Raw genomic sequence first — 13623 nt, 5'->3', positions numbered from 1 at the left:
GGTTAAAAGAGCTTCGTTCCGGATAAGTATATGAGTTAAAATTTTAAAATATTGCATTTTCGAAATGATATTTCGAGAAAATATTGTATATTAGGTAGATATACTTAGAACAAGATAAGTTTATAATCGCTGAAAACCAAAATCCCCCCCCCTCCATTGGTTACGCGCCTGTAGAAAATTTTAAAAACTCAATTTATATACAAGTGTTTATTTCCCTAGCATTAATATAAATTACAAAGATATAAGCAAAATTGCAAAATTTTTTTTATAGCGATTATAGAACGGGAACCCTTAGAATACATAAAAATTTGTATATAGGAAAGTAAATTATTATTCATTTTATTTTAAAGATAAATGGAGATAATTCGCACTTAATCAATGAAACAATCTATATTAACAAATATTAATATCACAAGATGGTTGTTTGCAAAACCGTTATAGATACTATTAAATCTCTTTTTTTAAATAGCATAATATAATCTAATACAGTATAATTCTGTTTGAAATATAGATTTCACAATGATTGTTGCTACTAATGTTGTTAAACGGCTCGATTAAAAACGGCTAACTCAATATTTTATCTAGAAAAATATTACGTACGCCTGTTTGTTCATAGATGGCGCAAAGGGTTGGACATCTATTAGCAAAATCCCAAAGTTTAGAAAATACTTTTCTGGCCAAAATATTGAGTTACCCGTTTTTGGAAATCGGTTCAAATCGAGCCCTTTAACAACATAGTTGCAACAAATGCCATATTTTATAAAGGGCCGGGGCCCAACCATGATAAGCTCCCAAAACAAAGACAATCTTCACTCTAAGAACATTATTTTTTGTTTAATATTTTAAGATAACTTTATTGTACAGGAATAGGAAGCTTCATCAAAAACTACACTAAAATATAATATAATCGGATATTTTTTAATAGGAGGGTGTGTTATGTTTAATAATAAATATAATATAATCGGATATTTTTTAATAGGAGGGTGTGTTATGTTTAATAATTCCAATACAACATTGAATACCCATGAGCATAACAAATGAAATTCTTTTGAAAAATCTAAAATAAAAATATTTTGTAATTTAATTTAAATACCTTTAAATGGGGGTTCTCAGTTATAAGATTTGAATCTCAATGGAAAATGACAATTTGGAAAATTTGAAGGGATGATGGAAATATTTGGAAATTTTTTGAAAATTTATATTGTATATAACAGTTCTATTGCATCTTCTTGAATGCCATTTCTTTTGCTTACCGAGGATTTCAAGAAATCTTTATAAATTTCTCAAGTTCCATCTTTTCGTTTAGAAATAACATATATAATATCCGGAGGAGAAAGCAGGTGGTATAAAACTAATTACTGCTCTTAAAAAATATGTTCTAAATTTAAGATTTATAAAAATTGTAAAATCATTTAATTTAAATATTTAACATTCTGTTGTTTAAATAATGATTTGCTCATGAAATTCGTATTCATGCACAAGAAGAGTGTTCAAATTATTTGATTGGAGAGGCAAGGTGCCTTCTATCGTAGTAGCCAAATTTTAGATACCAGTTGTATTTATGATGTTTATATGTCAATTCTTATATTCTCCATCTTATAGAACTCATTATTAGCGCATTTATATTTATCCGTCATATTATATATATAAACCATTTGTGACATAAAAGATAGCTGCCTCACATGATAATAAATCATTAATATTAGTATCTAGTCTTGGGAAATCGTCATAGCTAATTCAGCTCGCATTATATATTATTGTTTTATTAATTCCATATGATATATAATATTTTTGATAAAATGCTGAAAAGCGTTACCTATTAATTAAATGTAGTTCCTTGCTACAGACAAAAAAGATAAACGAATCATTAATAATCACATGTACGCGATTTTGCGGGACTGAAATATGTCCTAATAATTTTTGGAATGCTAAAAAGTATTGAAAACTTATTATCTATGGATTTGAGGAAATCTGGTAGCTATGATGAAATCGATGATGTTGAAATAATCTATCATTGGATAGAAAATATGGAAAAAGGGTCAAATCTAAATGTGTATGTTGTATTTGTATAAGAAGAAAATTATTTTTTATGTCCCAGCAGATATTATGACATATGCAATTTTTTGAAAACATATTCATTAAGACCCAACATTATGCAAGTATATTACAAATATGGGCACAATCAACAGCCTCTAAGATCAATATTAAATTTAAAAAAATAAATAGTATCTATAATCGAGCCATAACAATGTTGCAAACAACAATCTTATGAAATTAATATTTGTTTATGTGTTTATTATTTGTTTTATAAAAGTTAAGGCGATAGTTTGATAGGTATTGTTTTATTTTTTGTTATTTTTTACTTTTTAAATCATTAATTGAGCGTTATTTTAAATTTAGAGATTTGATTTTGCCGGAGATGTATTCCAATAGGTGTAGAATACCCACCCTATATATTTCAGACATGCCCAAATATTAATTTACATTTTAAAATATTTATGTAAATTAAAGTTTATTCATTTATCATAAAATTGTCTGAAATTTATAGGGTGGGTATTCTATACAAATTGGAATGCATTTCCGGCAAAATCACATCTTTAAATTTAAGAAAACGCACTCAATTAATGATTTAATATACAAAAAATGAAACAATATACCCATAAAACTATCGCCTTAAAAGAATGTTTTATTTATTATGTACGTATTCTCGCAAATTTATGTTTAGAATAAAATGAATAATAATTTCCTATATACGAGTTTTCATATATTTTCGAATTTGCACAATATTTCAAACTTTTTAAATTCTCACTCATTTCTTAGAAACGAAGCACTTTTAACCCTTAGCTAACCAGACAAAAAAACAGGGTTTCCCAATCAAAAAGTCATTAAGAAAAATGACAGAGAAAATAAATAAATTATTTTTTAAAATATAAACAAGAATGATCAAAAATGAGAAGAAATAATCGAGAAAAGATCAAGAAAGATAAAGATTTAAAATGATTTAAAGAGATCACGAAAAGTTAGAAATAAAATAAGAAGAAAATAAAAAAACTAAAAATTTAGGAAAAGTGACAAGAAATTTATATTTAAAAAATAACGATTTTCCTTTTTTGATTGGTCCTTTTCCTAAGCCTTTAGAACTTTTACTTTTTTGATTGACACTTTTCCTTTTTTGATTAGACCTTTTCCTTTTTTGTTTGACATTTTTCATTTTTTGATTGGGATCTTTCCTTTTTTGGGTGGGAAGCCCTTGTATTAACCCAGCTGGGTTTCTTATAAAATAGGAAACTTTTAATTATTTTATATTAGTCATATGTGACGCCAGTTTGCTGTTAATTTTTGTTCTTTTCGATAATAATATTTTTGTTAATTTCGGTTACTAAACAAGAAGCACTAATCTCAACTAAGAAAACAATAAAGAATGATAAATTTCATCGTTAGTAGGGGAGACCGGGGATAGTGTGTTCCCGGGGTAGGTATTTCCTTCTCAAATAATTTAAAAATTAATAAAGTTTAAGATTTGTAATTTAAGCCAAATATGTATTATAATAAGGTGCTTAAGTAGGTCCAAAATTGTTTCGGACAAAATTGCTCATGAAAAATTTTAAATGCAAATTTAAGTTTCAACATACCCAAAGTAACTTTTTTAAATTTTACATTTTCACGAATAACTTTTTTTATAAAAGTTGTTCAGACTTAATATAAATTCTAAATGATAAAAAAATCTCCATTTTATCATATATAAAAATATTGACAATCATTATGTTATTTTAATATTCTAAATTTAATTTTTAAATGATCCTGTGGACCTGGGGAAGGTATTAGCGGGGTGCGTCTTTTCCTTTTACATACATTCATTAAAATATTGGTTCTGATTTTGTAAAATGGTTCGAACATATATTAGAAAAACTAACAAAGAAAATAATGATAATCAAAAGGCAAGTATTCTTCAAATGCTGAAATATAAGATACCTTTGACAGTTATAACCATGAATACGAATTTAAGTTATGTGAGGTATATTTATATATTTAAATTAGTATATATTTAAGAAACTAAGCATTAAGAGGTATAATAAATTGTTCAAAAGAAATGAAGATTTTCAAGAGCGATATCTTTACAGATCAGTATTTTCTGCTATTCAAGAAGCTAAATTAACAGATTATTTAATTAAAGGATCAAGATTATTTTCAGGATTATGCCCTAATCAAGTATTTTAATCCTTTGTTATATCATATATCTCTGTAAAATGATTTTTTTTATAATCTTTAAATTTATGCCATGGTATTTCTTTAGTTAAATAATAATAAACTTGAGAAATTTTTTAAAATTATTTACATTATATGTTAATGAAACATCTTTATTAATTTTAAAATACTTTAAAGTAAGAATTTAACTTATACATTAGAATGATATTTATTTAAGTGTGTATGATATATATGTAAATAAAATGATGTTGCCATTTATGTATAAAATGATGCTGCCATGTATATATATTAATTTTAAAATGATGCTGCCATGTATTAATATTAATTTTAAAATGATTTATTCAATGTAGCATTATATATATTATATCATGCATTAAATCATATCTTACCTATATATTAAAGATTTAATTATGTGTGTATGATATATATTTAAAATAAAATGATGCTGCCATGTATATTAATTTTAAAATGATTTATTCATTGATTTAGCATTAAAACATATTTTGGTTCTTACCTATACATTAGAGGTTTAATTATGTATGATATATTTTATTATATTAATTATTAAATAAATTCAGAATAAAATTTAAGAATTAGGATTTTAATTAGATTGCCTTAATATATAAATAATCTAATGTCTTATGTTTAAATTTAGGTTAGAGTTTTAGCTTATCAAATGGCCAAGAGGTATAGTTTACAAGTACCAAAATCTTGTGAAATAACTCAATCAGCTGGTGAAGACTGGGTTGGAGCATTTATTAAAAGAAATCCAACTATTTCTTTGAGAACACCAGAGACTACAAGTATCTCCAGGGCTACCAATTTTAATATGAAAATGGTTTATTTTTTAATAATTATTTGACTGTCACAAGGGAAAATAACTTTCTACCATGTGATATATATAATATGGATGAAACTGGTTAATTAAAATATATATGATAGCAAATCTTTAATATTTTCATAGGATTAACAACAGTTCAACGGCCTAATAAAGTTATTGCAAGGAAAGGCGAAAAACAGGTTGTGGCAATTACTACATCAGAATGTGGTACATTTATGACCTTGGCAATTGCTGTCAATGCTCTAGGAAATTCTATTCCACCTATGTTTATATATCCCAGGAAAAAATTTTATGATCATTATTTAAGAGATGGCCCTGTAGGATGCATTGGCGTATCTAATGGTTCTGGGTGGATGCTGGCTGAAGATTTTATATATTTTTAAAATCATTTTATAAAATACACTAAGCCCAGTCAAGATAAAAAAGTTTTGCTTATATTAGATAATCATAAATCTCACCAATCTATTGAAGTCACTGAGCTGTGCTCTGACAGTGATATAGTTCTATTGACTCTCCCTCCCCTCTTCACCTTACAAAAAAATAGCCAGATCTAGGGCTAATAATTTGAAAAAAAAATCAAACCAATAATAAAAAAAGTTTAAATATGAATGCTGGCAAAAAAGAATTTTGTTTAGTGTGCCACAAAAACTATCAAACTCACCACCATAATGAAGATTGGATTGTCATTTATGGGCACATGGATCATGTTGTGATTTTAATCCATTTTTTATATGTAATAAATGTGTTGTATGTTAATATTACATGTTTGTTATGATTTTTATATGAAAAAAATAAAATAAAATGCTTAGAAAATAATAGTCTAAAACATGCCCCACAAAAGGATCAAAAATTTCCATTTTTTTAAAATTTAAATTTAAAAAAATATATAATATTTTTTTATTAGATATTAATTTCTACCGTAGATAATTATATAAAGAATAAAATAACATCAAAATTATTTTGATAAATTATTTCTCCTCCTTTTCACAGCCTCTCAATTTTTTATGGACAATATAACCCCGGTCTCCCCTACTTCTAAAAGATCGGTTCATGCTTTAAACTATGCCATAACTTTCACTCAGCTTATAATCGTTTTTCTTATGGTGGTTTAACCAATTTAATTATAACAAAATGTATTAATAAAGCACTGAATATTTGTGAAAACAGGATGTTTAATGCTTTTATAAAAAGGAAATACAACTATTACATTCCTTTATTGAATAATTTATAATTTAATTTTTATAAATTATTTATATCATAAGAAAATGAATCTCACTCCATTTAATAGAGAATATATCAAAAAAATTTACATAAGCATTTGCAGTTTACCTAAGCATTTGCAGTTTACCTAAGCATTTGCAGTTTACCTAAGCATTTGCAGTTTACCTAAGCATTTGTAGTTTAGTCAACCCCTTTTTATAGTTTTACTCACGTTGCCATTTTTTTGTTTATTTTTATTTTTTCGCCAATAACTTTTTATTCATTTCGGCTATTAAATTGATTCAAGTCATTGATATTTAAGCGTGAAGTTGGCCAAATATTTTATTTTTGCTTATAACTATTTTTCTTGAATTCGGCCCCTGTATGCACTAACGAAGCTATATATAATTAATGCTTCCAATCATTCGGCCAACTTCCCGGAGCTTTAATAATGACTTAAAACTCAACATATTTGTTTAAAATAAAGCAAGTAGCTGAAATAAAACTGATTAAAAAATAATGAATGGTTAGTTTTTAATAAACTTGAAAATCTAAAATAATTTCTTATTAGTTGGATGCATGTTAACTATTATCTAGTTTAATGTTTTATTTAAAAATTTATTTCCTTATTTATGAATTTATATAAAATAATGCATTTTGTGACAAATACATAAATAATTAGAAAATAATAGCTAATATGATTGGTTGTTGTTTACTTTTACTAACTTAATAAACCATTTCTTCTTAACTGAAAAAAATCCAACTAACATTACATAGGTGGAGCTTAAAATATATAAATAAATTATTCTATTCATATACCTCAAACCAACCGGGTGAGTCATTAATGGCGTTTTTCTGTTCACAATCCTCTTCACACCCTAAAAAGTCGATTGTATCCGCGTTGGAAGAAGGAAATATTATATCGTTTAGTATGGATAATTTCCAAAAATTGCTATCGTCCAGCATTCTCCTTTTGCGCTTGTTGAGAGAATCGCAGCAAGCCAATCCATTCGATAAATTTTTTCCATTTTTGACTGACGGGAGTAGCAAGTCATCCTTACTGTACAGCGAATGGGCTTTGAAATGAGTAAGTTTAGATTGATTGGTTTGGGAAATCTGGGATTTTATGATTTTTTTTAAAAAATTTATATAAAAAATTTTATTATAAAAAAATAACGATTTTAAAAAAATGTTTAAAATTAGATTTTAAAAATATTTATTACATATTGCATCACAATAAACTAAACTTCACCTGCATTACTAGACTCAAACATGAAGGGTAGAAGGACATAAAGACAAAATAATTTATTAGAATAGCCAAGCAGCCGAATAAGCAAGCAATTTCCAACGTTTTGATTCCTGTTTAAAAAAATTATTAAATAGAATATATTATATTATAGTAAATAAAAAAATACACAAATACGGAAATACATCGAGGGCGAGTGGTGGATACTTTAAAATTTATTTTTAACCGCCATTATTGTTGAGAAATCAAATTAATTTTTCAGATTGCAATTTTAATTCTTATTCAATTCTTTTACTTTCTCATATTACAATCATGGTAGAGAAAACATTCTTTTATTTTTGATTTTGGAGCGAGTGGGAATTCGAACCTAGGTCTGCAAGACTTGCAAACGCAAACCATATTTTTTATAAGTTTTTCTTTTGTCTATATTTTTATCAGGAACGGTGCCAAGTAGTGTTGTCAAATGGCTTGATTTAAGCTTTTTTTAAAAAACGCATAAATATTTTATCCTGAAAGATTTCTTCTCATAGATAGATGGCACAAAGGTTTGAACATCTATTAGCGATATCTCGAGGCAAAATTTTTCTAGTTAAAATATTGCCTTAGCCATTTTTAAATATCGGATCTAATCGGTATATCGAAATTGCTAAAAAAAACGCGGTATTTGTAGTGAGTCTATGGTAATTAAAATTTAATATTCATTTGTTTTACCATTATAACAATATATAAATCAGATGGATGCTCTTGCTACCATCAGTAAAATAAATAATAATCAAACAAATGGTGGTTTTAAATTTGGATAAGATTCGATCATTTTGAATTTTTTTTTCAATTATATTATATATAATTATTATAAAAATTGCATTTACAAACAACTGAGGCAAAGTTTGTATTTATTATGTCATATCTCATTTTCAAATTATATATAATTTCATGCTCTACTATTATTATTCAAGTTTGCTTGGATAATGGCAATTTTTTTTTGAAAATTTAATATCTTTATATATATCAATAGTATTCTGTTAAATGGCAGATTAGGATTAGGTACATTTAACATCCAATTTTTTTTTATCATTTGTTCTAACAAAGCTAATCGGTGGGGAGGGTCCCCAAATTGTGATACCAAAACACATGAAATTATATATATATAAAGGAAGGAAAAAAATCAATATAGCTTTTGATTTCAAGATATAACATTTTTTTAAATCTGGCGACATAAATAATTTATTTTGTTATTAAAAAAAATATATCCACAATATTATATATCTAAAAACAAGGTCATAAAACATTTTTTTTAAAACAATTACCAAAATTAGACATATAACAAATATCCAATATCCTTTTTTCAATTAATCGTTAAAAATATTATTTTTTTAAAGGTTTCATTAAAAAAATGAAAATAACAAAAAAGTAAATTATATTTATATTTTTTTGTGAAACAGGACTAAAATAATTTAGTGGTTCGCAAAAACTTAAATCACTTTATAAGGCGAGTTTTTTTTAAAAAAAATTTCCTGATTTTGCTGGAATTCATTATTTGCTGCATCTATACCTCAAAAAAAATTTTAACTTTTATAATATGAAAAATTATGTCAAAAAATTAATATAAATTAAGTGTAGTTCAAGGCAAAATTGTTTGTCACTTTACATGGTATTCTGACATCTCTTTGGAAAGTGCGCATATATGATATCTAGAGTCATGAATGACAATATGAAGATGATTTGCTTATTTTTTTTGTAAATCATATGAAAGTTTTAAGTGCCAAAAAATTTTTAAAATTTGTTAAATCCCAGGGTGAGGCATATCCCTGAATTTTTTAAGGCCCGATGACGACATGCATTTTAATAATATAATATGAAAAATTACCAGATATGGTCCCGATGCCTACCACCATAATTTCTACTAGCGTATCGAGCGTGAATGAAGGGCCGAGTACGGTCAAACTCTTTCCAATGCTTTCTTTCACGACGTTAAAATTATCCTTCTCCTCTAGCAATGATGATTCATCACTTTTGACGTAATCGTCGTCGTCGTAATATTCGTCCTTATGAGACTTCCTGTTATTAAACCCCGATTTCGATTTGATAAAAGATTTCGCCTTGTGACCATTACATTGACTATTTACCGAAGTTGAACGCGAGGAGGACTCGGTGAATTCCGAGTTGAAGGTGGCGTAGTTAAGCGCAAATTTCCCAAGCGTACTGGCTTTCGATAGGTCTATTAGGAGCAGGAAGAAAGGTATGGATTCCTTGATGAAATAAAGGTCTAGACCCAGGAATTTTATGGCGGTGGCGCTTATTATGAAACTGGAAAATATGGTAAACAGTCCCGCTAAACCTAGATTTGCAAAAATATTTTTATAATAATAAAATTATAAAATACAAACAATTAACATTACACTATAGTCTCCTTAAATTTTAAATACATTAAGATCATACGAAAACGATTATCTATTGATTATGGAGATTATATATATTAGATATTCATATTAAATTTTCTGTATAACAAACTATGTACCTTAATTTGAATAAAAAGTAAAAACAAATTAAATATCAATTAATATATTAAAGAAATATAAAACAATTATAATATTGGATATTTTTCTTTATAAAGATAAGAGCCCAAGTACGTGATAATAAGTTTCCTATGAGGGCTATCTATATCTAGTGTTGTTAAGTGGAACAATTTGAGCCGATTTTTAAAAACGGCTAACTCAATATTTTATCCAGAAAAATATTATGAAAGCCTGAAGATTTTGGTCATAGATGGCTCAAAGGTTTGGGCATTTATTAGTGAAATCTGAGGTCTATCCAAAATTTTTTAGATAAAATATTGAGTTAACAATTTTTAAAAATTGGTTAAAATCGAGCCGTTTAACAACAGTATCTATATCACCAGCTGTGTTGAGACTGATTCTGATGAAACACTTGTTAAAGGAGATGCTACTTAGGTGCAAGAGTCAAAGTTGGAAACCTATGAGTATTGATTCGCCAATAATCAATATGATCGATTAGGGATAAAATATTAAATCTTTGTTAATTAATCAAATTTAAATTCGCGTGATTTTTATGTACTATAAGTCAGAGACCTCCGGGCCGGGATTTTAAAATTTTAAATCGCTATTATTAGCTATAAAAATTAAAATAAATGTAATATATTTTTATAAAATCCAGACCAGCGAGAATATTTAAAAAAAATATAAAAAACAATTTTTATTAATTTATTATGAGAAAGGGAAATTAGTTCAAAAATAAATTAAAAATATATATAAAATTGTATCGGTTACATTTTAAAAATATCGGCCGGCCGATCAGATATTTCCCCTAATAGTTCAATATCGGCACCGAAACCGATATTTAACATCGGTACAGACAGCCCAATATGTAAACCTGGAGATTTTGCTCATAAATGGAAGAAAGGTTTGGACCTCTATCTGCCTATCTCGAGTCTTACTTAATATTATTTTAACTAAAATCCTAATCAAGTTGTTTCTAAAAATCGACCCTAATCTAGCATTCTAAAACAACACTAATGGAAAGCTTCTATATTCGACAAAATAGGATTAAAGGTATACCTGCCAAATGTAATCTCAACACATGGGTGATTAACATATTTTTTTTAAAGTTTATTAATTATACCTTTTATATGATTTTTTTTTAAATGTCTTGACCTTTACATGCCCATTGGATTTGCCATATTATTTATATATTTTTTTAAAGTTTATTAATTAAACCTTTTATATGTATTTTTTTAAAATGTCTTTTATAACTGAATAAAATTTTTAATATAAAAAAAGAGCTAAATAGTGTCCCGGTTTGTCTTACTTCTAAATAGTGGTCTATTTAGCCGGGTATATAGCTTCCTCTAAACAGCCTAAACAGTAAAGAGTATATTTAAAATTACGTAAACTGGCATCTTTGTTTTATTTGTACCGAAAAATAAATACATAACAAATATTATTAATTTAAAGTACAAACTTAAAACAACCCAGATCAGTGTGTCCTAATTCGAAAATAAGACGAACCAAGACAGACCATATTTATTTTAAATGTAATTTCTTCAAAAAAAGATGGTGGATAACATTTAAAAAATAAATTATAAAATTATATTCGGGTTGGGCTAAACTTTATTTAGATATTTATAATTATTTTTGGAGATTTGCAGACCCGGCCCAAAAAATGTTTAAAATCCACGCCAGACCTAAAAACCAATTATGAAACAGAACAGATTCTAATTTATCTTATGAATTATAACTGGAATATAATGAATCATTTAAAATTTTATTACTTCAAATATTTTCAATTTCCCTTTTTAAAAACACAAAAAAACTGTTAAATTATCGAAAATAATTAAATTTGAAAAAATGGGTCTGATTTAAAAAATTTAAAAATCGAAGGCGGGCTCAATATTATAAAAACGGGTCGAGCTAAAATAAAATAATTAACCGGGTCGGGCCTATGGAGCCTAAAAATTCGAGCTAGACATATCTCTATTATTTTACCCTCCATCTTGTTTTTTGAGATCTAGATATCAATTTATTACAAATTGCGTATCAATTTTTATCTGAATATAAAAGAATTTAAATAAATTATCGATATTTTCTAGAATTGGCATGTAAAACCCATTTTTATTATTAATTTTTTAAAAATAGATAATATGTTTAAATTTTAAGTCGGTAAAGATTTCGTAGCCAAATAAAGTAGTTGTAAATTTATTTATAAACCATCAAATTTTCCTTACATATACTTTACTTTTTTTAAGATAAAAAACGGTTCCAGCTTATATTTTTATAATTTCTTTAGGGAGTTTCAAGATTTTGATCCCATTGTTTTTTTAATGATCAGTTAAACAAAAAACGTAGCTATTACCGTAGAATTATAAAAAGCAGCAATTTACATTAGTATTTTAAAAAAAGTGAGCTAGTATGGCTTTTAAGTTGCTAAATTTTACGATTTGTTTATTTTAGAAATTGAATAAAGCGGCAAAATTTAAAATATCTGTCCGTGTCCGGTCCGTGAAATTTTAAAACTAAAATCAGGCTCAAACGAGCCCGGGTAGAATGTATGAGTCGACATCTAGGTTCGGAGGATAGAGCTGGTCTATTGAGAAACAATATATATTTAATCAAGAAGGTGAATTAGATCCATAATGAAATTTATGAGTCTTGTTTAGTAAATTGATTGCTAATTTTATATAAATTAATCGTATTCCAAAAGATATTATATTTTTTTAAACTAGGGGAAAAAATTCGAGATTGAAACACGTTATCGGATTTTCTTAGAGCAATTAGTTTTAATTTAAACTCAAAATACATCTATATAGTATGTTAGTTACATTATATTATATTTGATTAAATAAATATGTTTCTTCATAACTGTGATCCAATTATTCCTATTCTTCAATAACTTAATCAAATTAAAAATGAAGATGCTGGGTATTTATTTTTTAAATATTCAAGAAAAATCATATAATATTTCTTAAATAAAAAATTGTTCCTATATAAAATTTTCTACCGTGTTTTTTAATAAAAGTTCTAATTTATAGGTGTATAAATTTTATATGAAAAACGGGAGGAGCCAAAATTGGAGGGGGGATTAATCAATCTTCCGTAAATTTTTCCGAGAGGCTAATTTTCCGGTAATTGAAACTAATTCCATGTCAGAAGGAGAATGGTCGGTATTTAGGGTAGTAGGCGCTGGGGGGAGGGGAGATTGCCCCCCCCCATCCCGAATTTGTCTATTCTCGTAAATATCATTTAAGTTAACAAAAATTTCTCTCCAATTATTATAAAAAAAAATTTAACTTTTCTTTAATATAGGACAAATTATTATTTGGAACCCTCTTGGGACAAGGTTACGGTTAAAAAGACTATATATTTGAAAAGATAATACAGCTCAACACGAAACAGTTCAACTGAAGGGAGATAATTTTAATTAAATTTCAATTTATTTTTTTAATCGACAGGTCATGTGATTATTATTAATAGACGAATAGAAATTAAGATAAATCAGCCGGGCTACCGAGAATTTCCTTGAGATTCATAATCATTTGAAGATAATGGCTCAATGGCTACTTACTTATCAAACATGACTAACATGCTATCATGTTAAAAACATCAGCACTTCCGAT

The 13623-nt window shown here is 26.7% G+C and overlaps 1 protein-coding gene across 2 annotated transcripts in view; it reads right to left on the bottom strand.

The window, feature by feature from the left end:
• Positions 1-13623, bottom strand: part of LOC135929126 (3-hydroxy-3-methylglutaryl-coenzyme A reductase-like) — a 38291-nt gene that overhangs the window by 19050 nt on the left and 5618 nt on the right. For both annotated transcript variants that reach the window (XM_065465640.1, XM_065465641.1), the window contains exons 3-5: positions 9361-9831; positions 7500-7606; positions 7067-7363 (exon numbers count right to left, since the gene is read on the bottom strand). In XM_065465640.1, the coding sequence (XP_065321712.1) occupies positions 7067-7363; positions 7500-7606; positions 9361-9831 (875 nt within the window). The remainder of the gene's footprint in view (positions 1-7066; positions 7364-7499; positions 7607-9360; positions 9832-13623) is intronic.

The sequence above is a fragment of the Gordionus sp. m RMFG-2023 genome, chromosome 4, assembly GCF_954871325.1.
Source record: "Gordionus sp. m RMFG-2023 chromosome 4, tfGorSpeb1-WG-v2, whole genome shotgun sequence".
Lineage (NCBI taxonomy): Eukaryota > Metazoa > Nematomorpha > Gordioida > Chordodea > Parachordodidae > Gordionus > Gordionus sp. m RMFG-2023.
Note: the sequence above shows the minus strand (reverse complement) of the source record. Positions and strands in the feature narration are given on the sequence as shown.